Source organism: Carassius auratus, chromosome 4 (assembly GCF_003368295.1).
Source record: "Carassius auratus strain Wakin chromosome 4, ASM336829v1, whole genome shotgun sequence".
Taxonomy (NCBI): domain Eukaryota; kingdom Metazoa; phylum Chordata; class Actinopteri; order Cypriniformes; family Cyprinidae; genus Carassius; species Carassius auratus.
Window position 1 is genome coordinate 11,421,157 of NC_039246.1, and position 14,382 is coordinate 11,435,538.

Here is a 14,382-nt window from a genome sequence, read left to right on the forward strand (position 1 = left end):
CCATCATTAAAAATGTTAAACTTCAAACTGCTGTTTCTAGCTAAAATACAAGTTCTTTTTTTTCTTCCAAAAAAAGGTTGTCTTTCCTGAATCAGGAGAGACATATGCAGTTAAAAAAAAAAAGGACTTCTGTTGACTATTGCTTGGTGGAACACTAGTTTATAGTTCAATAACCTGGCATAGGCAGTTTATGACTGACAAGCATCGAATCCATTAGACATAAATATATTATCATAAATTTAAAATCAATTTTAAACAGTTTAATAATAATGTTTACAACAGTGCAAGTATTGGCTATAATGGTGGTTTCAGAATCAATACGCTTTAGATTTAAAATTACTTTTGTTAAAGGCTCTTCAGAAAACTTTACAGGTTCTATGTCTTTGTCAGAGGCTGTAAGACCATCTTCTCTAAGTTTCTTGTAAAAATATTTATAACTGTGGGACTGTAGTCAATAATCTGAAATGCCCTCTAAGGCCTTGTCTGTCAGAAAACAGATGCAGCGAAATGCCACGACGAAACCGCCTCACAAACTCCTAATATTTCTCTAAATTTTTCATAAATCGGGGCATGGACAGATGAAAAACCTGGTACTTGCTGACATCAACCAAAACCCAGATTTATGCTTTTATAGCAGATGCACATTTTTTCTTCGGCAGACCAGTCTCCTGATGCCAGAACAGAAAAAAAATGGTTCAGTGTCCGACCCTATTGGGAGTTTTATTATGAGTTATATCCCTGTTTTCTCAAGGTGTGTGCAGTCCCGAGGGTGAGCTGTGAAGGACCTGTGCATGGGCTGTAAAGCAAGACAGACCCGTTTCAGGAAAGCACCTTCACAGTGAATTCATCCCTAAAAACAGGGTCACAGCAGAAGGATGTATTCTGTCAGAGTTCCTGAAACAAGAACCAAAAGAATTGGATACATGCAAAGGCTACCTTCAGCTTCCAGATTTTTATATTTTTTATTTTGTCCCAAAATTCTTGTTGGTGTGCAGTTCTGCTCCTTAAATGAAGTTGCTACACCTTTTCTGCATTCTCATTAGGTAATCTCATTGTGATTACCCAAGTTTTCACATCTTTTAAATGTTTAAAAATGATACAATTATTTAAAAAACAAAATGATTGTAGCCAATTAATAATTATAAGCATTTTTTTTGGACAAAACAACTGTATGTTATTTTATTGTATATCTGCGGTCTCATGAATGATTTATTTAAATGATCTTTAATTATCTCAGTGTATTACAGTGTAATTTCAGATAAAAAGGTTTTGATTAAGTTTTCATTGTAACAGCAACAAACAATAACAATATGCACTGATTTTGTAAGTCAAGACTGAGAACCTGTTGAAATTAACTTAAATTAAAAAAATAAACCAACCCTGAGAAATATTCACTGGAGTGTGACAACTAGCATTTGTTTGCCTCCACATTATGCTTTAAACGTGAGGTTAGATTAATTTAAAAACTATATAAACACACGATAATCTTTCATACTCTTTCTCATAGAAAAAAATCTGAAAAACAAAACAACAACAACCCCAAAATAAAACGCAATCAGAAATTAATATCAACATATTATCTAGCCATTTTCTTCTGCCTCTCCTTATTTTTTCAACTGTTGTTGTCTGACAGACGCGGCTGTTTAGCCAATCAGCTGCGAGAGTTTCTCTCCGCCCCGCCGCTATTGGTTGATCTCTGGAGATTCAGGGGCTGTTCCGATATTAATGACCGCTGGGCAGACAGCGGCATGTCAATGTGACAACCGAACGAGCGGCTGCAGATGCGCCTCTGAACGCGGAGGAAGGAGGAGGTTGTCATTGAGAGGGACTCTAAAAAGCTTCCAGACGGCTCTCACCTGGTGGATTTTGCCTCATTCGCACGGCGAAATCTTAACGTTAGGAGTGCGACACGCTACTATTTATCCATCTGCGTAAAAAGAAGAAGGCGCGCGCTTATTTTCATTTGCGTGGCGCGGGCTTTCCGCTCTCTGGAGCATTGCGCTAGATGAACGGAATACATGCCGCTTAATTGACCGGAATGACTAATGTTGAAACGGTAAGTTTGAACATTTTCCGATCCACCTCATCTATTTGGTTGATAAATATTAACCTTAGTTGGTTTTTACTGCATGATCATCCACATTCAAGTTGAGAGAATATGCGTCAGAGTGATTAGTTTACTGCAAAACGACCGTGAAGAAGCAGACATGGAGGGAAATGGATAACAAGCACGTAGGTAGTCGAATAAATAGCCATGCCAACCTGGAGCACAGAATTCCTGTTGCTGAGAAGTCAGTGCTCCAGTTTGTCAGGCATATTTTTTTTTTTGGACACAAGGCACGTCCTGGACGAATAGCCACAGGCAGTCTTGCATCTGGCTGTTCTCAATGTCCCTTAAATCACCCTGTTGCCGTCCAAGATGTTCTACAGCACCCCTATAGCACATGAATTTCAAATGCAGTCGCCTCGAGCATCCACTGTACAGTAAGTATCGTTAAATGAATGTATATCACTTTGAATGGAGGCATTGTGATTCTGAACCATTCGTCTGATCTGCATGCATTGCTTCAGCCTAATTTATACAGTCCACAGCAAAACACCTCCTATGCAGATGATGACATTTTTACCCCAGCTGTTAATCACACAACCAGCGAGTTTGTCTTCCCACATCTCTTTGTATATGGACGCGGTTAGGAATCATTGCAGACTGGCATTGCACTTTCTAAACCACAAGTCAGAGGTTGTCTTACGGATTGCAAATAGTATTTATGTGTTTGCAATGCATGCATTTTTTTAAAAATTTAAAAAAAATGCATCACATAAATATCCATATATGATCCTCTACTAGCAAGTCAGATACCAATTAGATCACTTGGTTTCACGGGCAAAATAAAAATATGGAAAGATTGGGCTTTCCCATAGAGGACCTTAGTGGGACCATCACAGGGCCTGGGACTGCCATTACTAGTTGCCCCTCACTGATGCCAGGCCACTGACTTGTTGCAAAGCGAAAATGTTTGTGGCTTATTGGTAGACAATACACTCTAACCAATTTGTGTCCTTGGAGTCTCTTTCATGCCAAACTCTCCAAACTCCTAAGAGGTCTAAAAACCTGAGCAGGCAATTCTTAATCACAGATGTAATCACATGGGCCACTCGATGGCTGCACTAATTAACAGACAATAAGTAAAACCCTTGATATTAAGGATCTCTCAGACGCGGCTTCTGTGAGCACATTGGAGTGTTTAACTGATCTTAGTACCTCTTTGTATGACGAGATGCTTGGAAATTGCTTTCTCTGATTGTTGCGTCATACTAAACAGTTTGAAGCACAAATCAATGGTGGATGTGTGGTTTGAAATCCAATTTATGCAAGCCTGCATTGTCACTGCAAAGTGGTGTGGGCTTCGAAACAAAACATCACAACATGAGTGTTGAAAAATAGCAAGTGTAGCATTTCATTAGCTTAACACTTCATCAAACAAATGAAAGATTAAAATGCTTTCATGTTCTGGCAGAGCATAATGCTAGCCACACTAATATCATGGGTTTAATTCTCATTGAAAGCATACCTTGATTGCACTGAGGGTCACTTTGGTCCTTTGCCAAACGCATTAATGAAAATGTTAATATAATATCTTAATATAGAAGACATGCAGAAACATGAGGAATTTACATTTAGAGCTATATATTTTTTTGTGTAGTTGTACCTGCCATGTCTAAAACAAATAAGGAAAAAAAAAAGAAAGATCTAAGGCAGGGAACACTCTGTCTGTCTGTTGAAAAGGTCGCTACACTCCACGTTGTCTCATTGTTGCAAAAGCCTCGACTAGTTCTGTTTCAAAATATAGACTTTAATAAGAGAATATGATAGCAGCATATGCTATCTGTGTTTTCACGAGTAAACAGAGCAGAACCATCTGAGAAGCACTGCTGTGCTCTCCATCTGTTCTTAGATTAGACTGATACCTGTAGTAGAGGCATCCGGTGCAGTATAGAGCACATACTGTGAGAACTGGGATCTCATTGTGTCTAAAAAGTCAAGTTAGAGATGTTTATAACACAATAAACTATACACCGCTACACCAACAGTATGACTGACACTTGCTTTTGGGAACATGCTTTCAATCAATCAGGCCCAATTAGAGTGAAATGCTGTATTTGTACCCTGAGGAGATTTGATTGGTTTCCATAATTAGATTTGTCATATACTGTATAGTGTAGTTTAGGGAAGAAATTATTCTGCAAATTGTGCATGGTATTTTTTTCCTAGTGCTGGGTTATGCACGTTAGAGCAAATAGCAACGTTACATGTCTCTGGATGACCAATGTGGTTATAACGATATGAGTCATAATTTTCATAGAGCATATTCGGAACCTTCTGGAATTCTGGAAAACTCTTAAAACTCAATGAGAATGTAAAGTTGGAGTTATTAAATTATATATGTATAAATACATTTAATTAGTGCTTGCATGGTAGAACTGTATTGATATACCCCTTTTTACTTTTTTCCCCACGTATTTAGCCTAATATCAAAATAAAAAAAGGTAATTGATGTTTATTATTCAAAATCCACTCTAATATTTGCAAAACAAATTGTGATTTGTCCTTCCACCTTGCAACTATTTGCGTAGTGACTGGCGATAAGTAATTTTGTCCTCCGATCTCTTTAAGAGTTTGAAGTCGAAATGACACCGCGACGCAACCGAATCAATCAAATATCACAGACATTCAGAAGCATCTTTCATGGCAAAGATGGTTTTGCATTTGATTTGAGGGTGCATGCACAGCCGAGAGACAATTAATAATAAATAAAATAAGATGCACGCTGAGTGTCATGACAACAGCAAAAGTGGCTTTGATCTTGCATTTCATTTAAATAGAACCAAATATTAAAACCTGTGCTTTAGTACATCACCACTGTTCTTTTTCTGCCTTGCAAGCGCTGATATTTACTTCAGCTTAATTTATATAAGCACAAACTAGATTTTCTTAATAGAGCAAATCAGCATCAAACAATCAGTAACAAAATACCAGAATTGTTAACGTACACTTGAATTAATTGAGGGAAACAAACGACGGCAGTGGAAAAGCTGTAACCTGTGGGGTCCATCGGTTAATTTGGAACATTGATTCTGCATTAAATGTCGACTCTGTGCTGATTTTGTGAGCACATAGGAGCAGGTGCAAAGGGAAACATTCCTTGAGCATTGCACTGGAAACTTCATTATGCACACACATTGCAAAGCAAAGCCTGTTTAATGGACTCTTCCCTTACCTTGAAAATAGTGTAATGGCAAATCAGTGAAGTACAGGGCAGGGGGAGGAGCATCAAAAAAGACTATGCCACCCATTGAGAAGCCTATGCAAACTGGCTGGCACCTAGGCCCTTTGCGTCTTCTCCTGGTCTGAGAGAACAGCTTACACAGAGCATGTGAAGACAGGAGGGGAAAAATAAGAGCTTAAGTGAAACACAAAGAGGAGCTAGAGCATAGGTTTAAGAGCAGGGGTGTCTTTCTGTAGACATTTGTATGAATGAGCGAGAAAAATTCTCAAGACCATTTGAACAATATTTCCTCTGAATCATCTCTATAATACAAAAGGCTATTTCTACAGGAAGCAATTCCACCTCTGCCCTACTTTCTGTACATGCGATCTGTCTGACAGAAGTTTAACTGCAAAAAGAAAGCCTACAGCTACCTACACCTGGGATCCTATGCATTTCAAACAACCATGTAAGCTTGCTGGTCAGTTAAATGTTACTTTTATGTTCTAACCCTATATATATATATATATTTATAGTGCTTATAATAATTAGCTTAAAATAACCTGGAGATGGAGTGGCTAGGAAGAGGTGGCTTGAGACCTGTAAGGAATAAAACAATAAAATCAAAATACATTATTGTATTTGCTATTTTTAGAAATAGTGTGCAAGTCTAAAAGGTGCACGTTTTTTTTCTTATAAAGAATAGAATTAGAATAGAGAGTGCTAGAGTTAGAGGGTCAAATAAAGATGGAAGAGATGTGTTTTTAGCCGATTCTCAAAGATTGAAGCATTAATGTATGTGGATCCCTATTTAAAAACAGCTATTTTCCAGTTTGCAGAGGCACTTACTTGGGGTTTAAGGGGACCACAAGCTCAGTTATCAGTCCCCAGCCCAAGATTTACAGCCTATCTCAAACAACTCAGCCCAAAGCAAACACAGGAGCCGGGCTGCCACCATTCAGCCTGAGTTACTTCCCAGGGTCAGTAGGGCTTCTGCCCACTGGACACATTTATTCAAACATGCCACTATATTTTACAAGCCCAATCAAGATGATGCTAGCTAGCTCTGTGATATCATGTCTGACAAATAATAGCGGGAATGATTCTCTGACTCCTCTTCTCTCCAATTTCGTTGACTGACTCTGCAGTACATCAGGACAGTGATTAGAGGCATCCATCTTGAAATTCCATTTTCTCTGGTATTAGTTGCATTTCTCTCTGTCTCTAAAAGTGTGGCACACTATGCAAGGTATTGGCACTTAAGCTCCATGAGCAACGGTGTTGTTCTAAGTTCTTACGTTTGTAGGTTCTCACCTACACTTAACAGGGTTAAGCCTAATTTCCTTCATTTGTCTTTGACTGGAAATTTTTATGGGTGCGCCATACCTTTATTGCAGTTACAGAGTCAGTGGAGGTTAATACAGGTTTAGTTGTATTAGTGTACAGCTCCCTCTCCTGGGAGTGTTTTCTGTAGATACTCTTAACAGAAACAGCCTCCACAACACAATCATGAGCCAGCCATGACACCCCCTAAAAAAAGAAATTATTTACCATCACAGAAACTAGTGCTCTAACATGATTATTTCTGGAGGATAGTGTATCGATTTTGTAGTCTTAAAATGACTAAAATAACTCCATTAATCTTTTTTTTTTTTTTTAAATGTAGCCAAATAATTACATTCTGAAATAATGTACAGAAATCTAACAGTTGCAGAGGATGCTGTTGACTATGGAAACCTTGATTTAACACACTCATAGCAGTGCAAAATTATTCATGCCCCACTGAACTACACCTTTATTATGCATTGTTAAATGGTCCTGTACACGATGTGAAATCACTGAACACGGAAACTCTGGCCCTGCATCAAAAGCATGACCTTATCTAAAAGGGAAAGATGAAAAAACATTCCTGCACAACAGAAAATAGAAAGAAGGCCAAAACATTCCACGTGGGTCGCCAGAGCAGTTCTTCTAAATACATCATAATTCCAAACATTTGTTAAATACTAAATAATAATTTTAATATCTTAATACTCTTAATATCTTGGAAAATCAGGGATCCAGAACTATCACAATTTAAAAGAAGAGACTAAAGATTAGAATAAAAACAAACTGCAGTTTCATTTATTGCACATTAACGCTATGCTGTCAACAGACAAGCATGCTTACGTACTGCATTCGTAGTGAACCTGCACTATTAGAGAGAACATGCAGGTGCTGTAGGAGCAGTGCTCCATTTAACACGTCAGGAAAATAGGCCATTCGTGTCAGTCAGGAAAACTAGATGCATTTTCCAGTATTTATGGCTGACACAGGTATTGTCAAACAGCCATTTTCCAACCACTGTGAGAGTAGCGGCCCATCTATGAGGTGTAATAAACACCTACATTTAAAAGTCCTCATTAGGCTTATTAACAATGTGATGGTTGTTGTCTATGGGACAATTCAGTGTAGTTCCTAGCATCTCTGTTTACAACACAAGTACACTTTGGTGATAGAGAGACAACAAAACAGGTGCAGTAACCCCCGACCCAGACAGAAATCACCTGATCTGTGGAAGACCCTATATATAATGTACTTCAAACAGATTTTGTTGCTGCAAATATTATTCATCACAAAGGTTCCTATACTGAAGCTTTTTCTGAGTGTTTGGATTAATGAATAATCTTGTTGCCTTGGAAAATCACATATTTCGCCCCCTCAATTACTCAACCAAAAAACACACTCTCACCTCCACAGAGCTTTGAGGGATGAACTCTGGGTTTCTCCATCTGTGAAGCTTACCCTAAGACTTTCTGTGGTATCCTCACTTCATCACCTTCCTTAGGCACAGAAGTTGAAAAGAGGCATGATAGATTGTGTGATGGAACAGACTCTTTCTTTCTGTCTGTCTTGCTTGCTTGCATTCTGGCTATGGCACATTTCATAGTAACCCTGGTGATCCGGACAGCTCTAACAGAATTGCTGATTTTTCATCAGCATTCCACATAGTACACCAAAGAGTTAATTTTGACAGTGGAACAATAACACATTTTGTTTAAAAGTAATGTTGAGACCTAATGTGCCATTTGCCATTTAAATATCTTGTGTTGAGGGCATGGTATATGTTGCTTATAGCCAATTGTGATATTTTCACTAAAGTGGAGTCTAGTGAGAATGTTTTTTTGTATATGGCTAGAAAATGTCATCATGGTGAGTTGCATCTGGCGAATCTACCCTTAAAAAAAAAAAAGCATCCATATTAATTCCTATATGTCAAACATACTAAGCTTCATAATTCACTCATTTTTCAGCTTCAGAATCCCAAAATAATATCCAAGGTGAAGGACATGCGTATCCTTATGTCAAAGGCTTAGCGTGCAAGGTACTGCTGAATAAAATGTCAGCAGACATCACAGGGCTTTAATGTGGCTTTTGTAAATGTCAGCATGCCTCTGTCTTGCCTTAGTGATGCCCTTGCATTTTTCCGGTAATTATATGCTAATATTTTTCATCTCTTTCTTCTTATTTTCTTCAGGTAGAAGTGGATTAGGCTGATGATGGCATCATCTGTATTATTAAAAGAAATTAACGACCTTGCTTCTGCCTAACTGAAACCACAGCTACCTGATGGTGACCTTTTTACCTTTATCTGCCCAACCAGTAAAATTGCATACACCACCTTCAGTCTGAATTACGGGAGACGGGACATCGCATCTGTTGACAGCACATCAGTCAGGGCCTAGGGAAGGCCCTCTGTTGGATTGAAGTGATCACCACAAATGGTTGATTATTTTTTGAAGTGAAGTGCTTTTGCCACAAAATTTTTAAGAACCAACTACTAACTGGTGGGAACTGTGCCAAAATGAAGGACATATCATTCACGGATTATTTGCTACTGGGTCTTGCAGTGACTACCTTGGTTCTTGCTACAGAAGAGAGATTCAGTTGTCCAAAACTTTGTGTATGTGAGATTAGACCCTGGTTTTCCCCTAGCTCTGTCTATATGGAGGCTCCCACTGTTGACTGTAATGACCTCGGACTTTTTGACCTGCCCATGAGATTGCCATCTGATACACAAGTCGTTTTACTGCAGACCAACAACATTGCTAAGATTGAGCACCCATTGGATTACCTGCCAAACATCACTGAGATTGATCTCTCCCAAAACAACCTGTCATCAATAAGTGATGTCAATATTGGCCACCTCCCTCAACTCTTATCCCTACACATGGAGGAGAACTGGATATGCGCCCTACAAGACAACAGCCTTTCTCAGCTAACCAACCTTCAGGAGCTCTACTTAAATCATAACCTTATCTCCCTCATTTCTCCTGAGGCTTTTCGTGGACTTCAGAGTTTGCTGAGACTTCACCTCAACTCCAACCGACTTCAGAGTATAAAAAGCGAATGGTTTGAGCCCTTACCAAATTTGGAAATTCTAATGATTGGGGAAAATCCTGTCCTCTCTATTCAGGATATGAACTTCAAGCCTCTGAGAAACCTTCGTAGCCTGGTTCTTACTAGAATGAACCTGTCACAGATACCAGATGACTCACTTCTGGGCCTTGACAATCTTGAGAGTATCTCATTCTATGATAATACATTCCCTAAGGTACCCCATGGTGCTCTCAGGCATCTGAAGAGCCTCAAGTTTTTGGATCTTAATAAGAACCCCATTGGGCGAATTCAGAGGGGTGACTTTGTGGACATGCTCCATCTTAAGGAGCTGGGCATTAACAGCATGCCTGAGTTGGTGTCCATTGATAGTTTTGCCCTGAACAACCTCCCAGAACTGACCAAAATCGAAGCCACCAACAACCCCAAACTTTCCTACATACATCCAAATGCTTTCTATAGGCTGCCTAGGTTGGAAACTCTAATGTTAAATGGCAATGCTTTAAGTGCCCTCCACAGGATAACAGTGGAGTCCCTCCCAAATCTCCGGGAGGTTAGCATGCACTCTAACCCCATCCGCTGTGACTGTGTTGTACGATGGATGAACATGAACAAGACAAACATTCGCTTCATGGAGCCTGATTCCCTGTTTTGTGTGGAACCTCCAGAGTATGAAGGTCAGCATGTGCGGCAGGTTCACTTCAGAGAGATGATGGAAATCTGTCTGCCTCTCATCTCTTCAGAAAGCCTCCCCACACAAATCAGTGTGGAAAGAGGGAGGTCTATGTCTCTTCACTGCCGTGCCTTTGCTGAACCTGAGCCAGACATATACTGGGTGACTCCGTCAGGGAGAAGGGTGCTCCCAAATGCTGTTTCTGCAAGATTCTATATGCACCCTGAAGGCACACTCGATATTTATGATATCACTGAGAGCGAGGCTGGATTGTACACATGTGTGGCACACAATCTTGTTGGGGCAGACCTGAAATCGGTCTCAGTGGAGGTAAATGGATACTTCCCACAACCTGTCAATGACTCATTGAATGTCAACATTGAATCTGTACAGACCAACTCTGTTTTGATATCCTGGAATGCCTCTCATGGTAGCCTGGCACCAAACATTAAGTGGTATACAATGCCCACTGCAAACCATCCAACAGTGGCATTCACAGCTAGGGTAACATCTGACGTGACTGTATATAATCTCACACATCTCAGCCCTGCTACACAGTACAAAGTGTGTGTGGACATTCACAGCATCCATCATAAACATGACAGCAGATGTGTCAATGTCCTGACTAAAGGATTAGACCAAGACGTAAAGGACTCTGAGAGGTGGGACATGGTGCTGATTGCTGCTTTTGGTGTGCTTTTCATTGGGATCTCAGTGGCTTGCTTTCTTATTTATGTCTTTATGAGGAACCACTGTATTTATGGAGAACTGAACCGATACCCTTCCAAAATGGCTCTGATGTCTGAGACCAGCCAGCAGTCTCCCTTTACAAGGCTCTGGATTTCTGGGAAAGGAATGCCAGCTGCTGTTGAGGTGAAAGCCACAGTCATAAATGTGTTGGACAATGCATTTTAAGCTGCACTTGCAGAGGACCACAAAAACTAAAAGCAAATTGACAGGGCAAGAGCGGAGAACTTGCTTTTCCAACTTGCCATTTATCTTTTTGCCTTGATACAGACATCAAATTCAAATGGAAGGGATGTCTAAAAATCTATAACTAGCTCTATAGCCCCTCATCATGAGCTGTCAGATGTGGCAAGTGGCAGTGGAACAGTGGTTAACTAGCGAGAGGCAGAGACTTGCTGCTAAAATATGCAGTGTGATATTTCTAGGCTATTCACTGAAAACAGATGATATTAAGATATCAGGAAGGTTTTGTTTTTCATACCTGACTGTTAAATGTGTAAAGAGTAGTGGAACAGTCCTTGTGGTCCCAAGCAATACCGTCTGTGCTGTACGACAACCATATAGGTGTGTTAGGGACCCGAGGGTTTGTTGAGAAGGAAATCTAGTAGAATAGATGATTACAGTGATTATGATTTAATTATGACTTTTGATGAATTATGTTGTTTTTCTATTTAAAAGCAGATCTGTCTTTTCATGCCTAAAATTGTTATATATTCTATCCAGAAATGTAACAGGTATCTTCTGTGCAGTAGCCAGCCAGTACAAACGAGTGTGAATTACTTGCATTATGAAAGATACAACTTAAGTAACGAGACTAGTCATTTGCTGAATAAAACACAAATGTACATCTTAAGGAATCTATATACATAAATGTATATTATATTTGATTATATTACCTTCAGGACTGGATGTTGTTGAATGCAGACACTTTAAAAGCATCTCTCAGACATAAATTGCAGAAGGTTGATCATGACAGGGTAAGTGCCTACTCCTGAATCTTAGACCAGAAAAAAAGAAAGGAAGCGAGAGAGATAGCGAGAGTGAGAAAAAAAAACACTTTTGAATGTTACTTATAATGGTTTCCTGAGAGATCCCTGGAGAACAGAGCCATGATTCCAGCCTCACATGCAAATTTGTGCAAATAATATATTGAGTATTTTTAGCATAAACATGGTTTAAAGCATTGCGTCTTTGCTTTGAGTGTGAAAAAGCGATTTTTACATTGACTGTGCTGTCTGTTCTACCCTAAGCACATTAGTCAATGAGACCAATGTGCTCAAGGTAATTTCAAAACTAAATAAATGTCAGCATTTTTTTCTTCTCATGGTGGAATCAGTATTTTTACTGATCTAAGTTCAAGGGAAAAGCCTTACCATGATTAACAAACATGTCTTGATGGAATAGTTCATCTAAAAATGAATGTTCTCATGTTGTCATGTTTTTCCAAAGTCATAGGACTTTTTCTTCTGCAGAACACAAAAGAAGGTTAGCATAATCTCCAAGGTGCTCTTACCGGTGCAATATAAGTGAATAGGAATAGACACTGTCAAGCCTACAAAAACAAGTCAACATGGAAAATGTGGCAGTGCAAATGAGCAATGAATAATAAATTAAACGTTGTTTGGAAATAACAGCTTAGACGTTCTGCTAAACTTGTGTTAGCAAATGACAACATTTTTTTTTCTGGAGAACTATTCTTCCATTGGCATAAAGAGGGAACTGCCTGGTTCAAGTCAAGACAACCGAATCAGCTGCAAAGAATCACATTGTATTTGCTCCATTTAAGATCCAGCACAGACTCACAACCCAAAAAATTACAAACATGACAAATGCTCGTCAGCCACTGACTGACACGGAGGATTTGTCAGACAGTCATGCTCATACATCAGCGAGGCTTTCAGCAGTGCAGACAAGCCTTTTAGAGGCCGGCTATCAGTCAAACACAAGGAGAGCTAAATTATAACTCAAACTCTATGCTGGCACTGTTCAGGCAGACTGAAATCCACAAGCCTTTGCGCTCCCTTTTCAGTCATATTGCAGGTTGAGGTGCTTCTGCAGATACAGACAAGGTCACCATACGGTATACCTGTACTGCATCATAAGAAAAATTACATTGTAGCAGATGTATGGCAAACCACATAAGCCTGCAACAGATAGAAAGCATTGGTACAAAAGTAAAAACTCAATGACTAATTATGCAAAATATCTATTTTAAAACTAATAGATTCTGAATGAATGGAATCAGCAACATTTCACAATGTTGGACAAAACAAAATTAAACGTGATGAATCCTCAAATATATTTCCCTGTACCTCACACAGATAAAAGAACTCCAAGGCCATCAAACATTATATAAGAACTCATCTGTCTGCATTTGAAACCATTTCCAGATAATAACTTTTATTAAGAAAGGAGTAGGAGAGATTTTAAAAGCTTTAGGGGCCTAACAATGAGGTCTCCTCTATTTCACTAAACAGATTTTTGTTGAACAAGCTACCTACACTGTCTAAGACAAATTCAATTCCATAATGCCTGAAAACATATGCAGGAAAAAATTCTAACAACTGTCTTTTTCGCTTAGGTAGTCTCACTAAGGAGAAATTAACCATCCAATAGTTCTGTTTGTTTTTGAGCCAAACCCAGCTGGACATCGGAGTTATTGCCCTATTAAAAACTACATACTTGTACTTGGGCCTTTCTTGCTACAGGTCTCTGCTGCAATAAAAAAAGTGAAATGACAACAATAATTTTAATTTATTTCACAAGCACCCCGGGATTTGGATAATTATAGCACTTATAATCTATGTGAGCTCACCCTGATGTTATCTGGCCCGCAAAATAAGGCTGTGCCGCAACCCCCATTAAAATAAAAATAAAACAATGTGTGATGTAGAGCTAACTAGTTCCCTGTAATCATGCAGGGGCAAAATTAAAATGTTAACAAAATTATACTACACTGTTCACACTGAAATATCTTTTATTTAGAGTACAACTCTGAAATAAAAACTACTATGTAATTTATTGACATACTACATTTTACACAAAATGCAGTTTAGGTAAAAAAAAAATTTCCCCCTTGAAAGACAATCTTGCATTTAACCAGGCAGTATTAAATTCTGGGTGGTGACCACACTGAATGCATTTCCTGGAGAGACAAAATGTCAAGACAGATATGTTTCTTGCCCATAATAGCACCACAGCCACCAGATGCATTTGTCATGAGGTTAACAAAAAGTTTTACTCACAGATGAGCAATCATCAAAAACAGAGTAGTTCTTTGGATGCACCGTTAAAATGCTAACAAATACGATCTCTATA

At 39.0% G+C, this 14,382-nt stretch overlaps 1 protein-coding gene across 3 annotated transcripts; it reads left to right on the forward strand.

The window, feature by feature from the left end:
• The first annotated feature begins 1,720 nt into the window (after positions 1–1,720).
• LOC113058521 (leucine-rich repeat neuronal protein 3) lies at positions 1,721–12,081 on the forward strand. 3 transcript variants are annotated; one of them, XM_026226485.1, is made up of 2 exons: positions 1,721–2,056; positions 8,785–12,081. In XM_026226485.1, the coding sequence occupies exon 2, from the start codon at positions 9,112–9,114 to the stop codon at positions 11,230–11,232; it is 2,121 nt and encodes a 706-aa protein (XP_026082270.1). In that variant the 5' UTR covers positions 1,721–2,056; positions 8,785–9,111; the 3' UTR covers positions 11,233–12,081. The 3 variants fall into 3 exon arrangements, with proteins under 3 accessions (XP_026082270.1, XP_026082289.1, XP_026082279.1); XM_026226504.1 differs by having other exon boundaries at positions 8,789–12,081; XM_026226494.1 differs by lacking the exon at positions 1,721–2,056 and adding an exon at positions 2,092–2,484.
• The last annotated feature ends 2,301 nt before the right edge of the window (positions 12,082–14,382 follow it).

Excerpts from the sequence above, each read along its gene's own strand:
- LOC113058521 (XM_026226485.1), top strand. The coding sequence starts at position 9,112 with ATGAAGGACATATCATTCACGGATTATTTGCTACTGGGTCTTGCAGTG.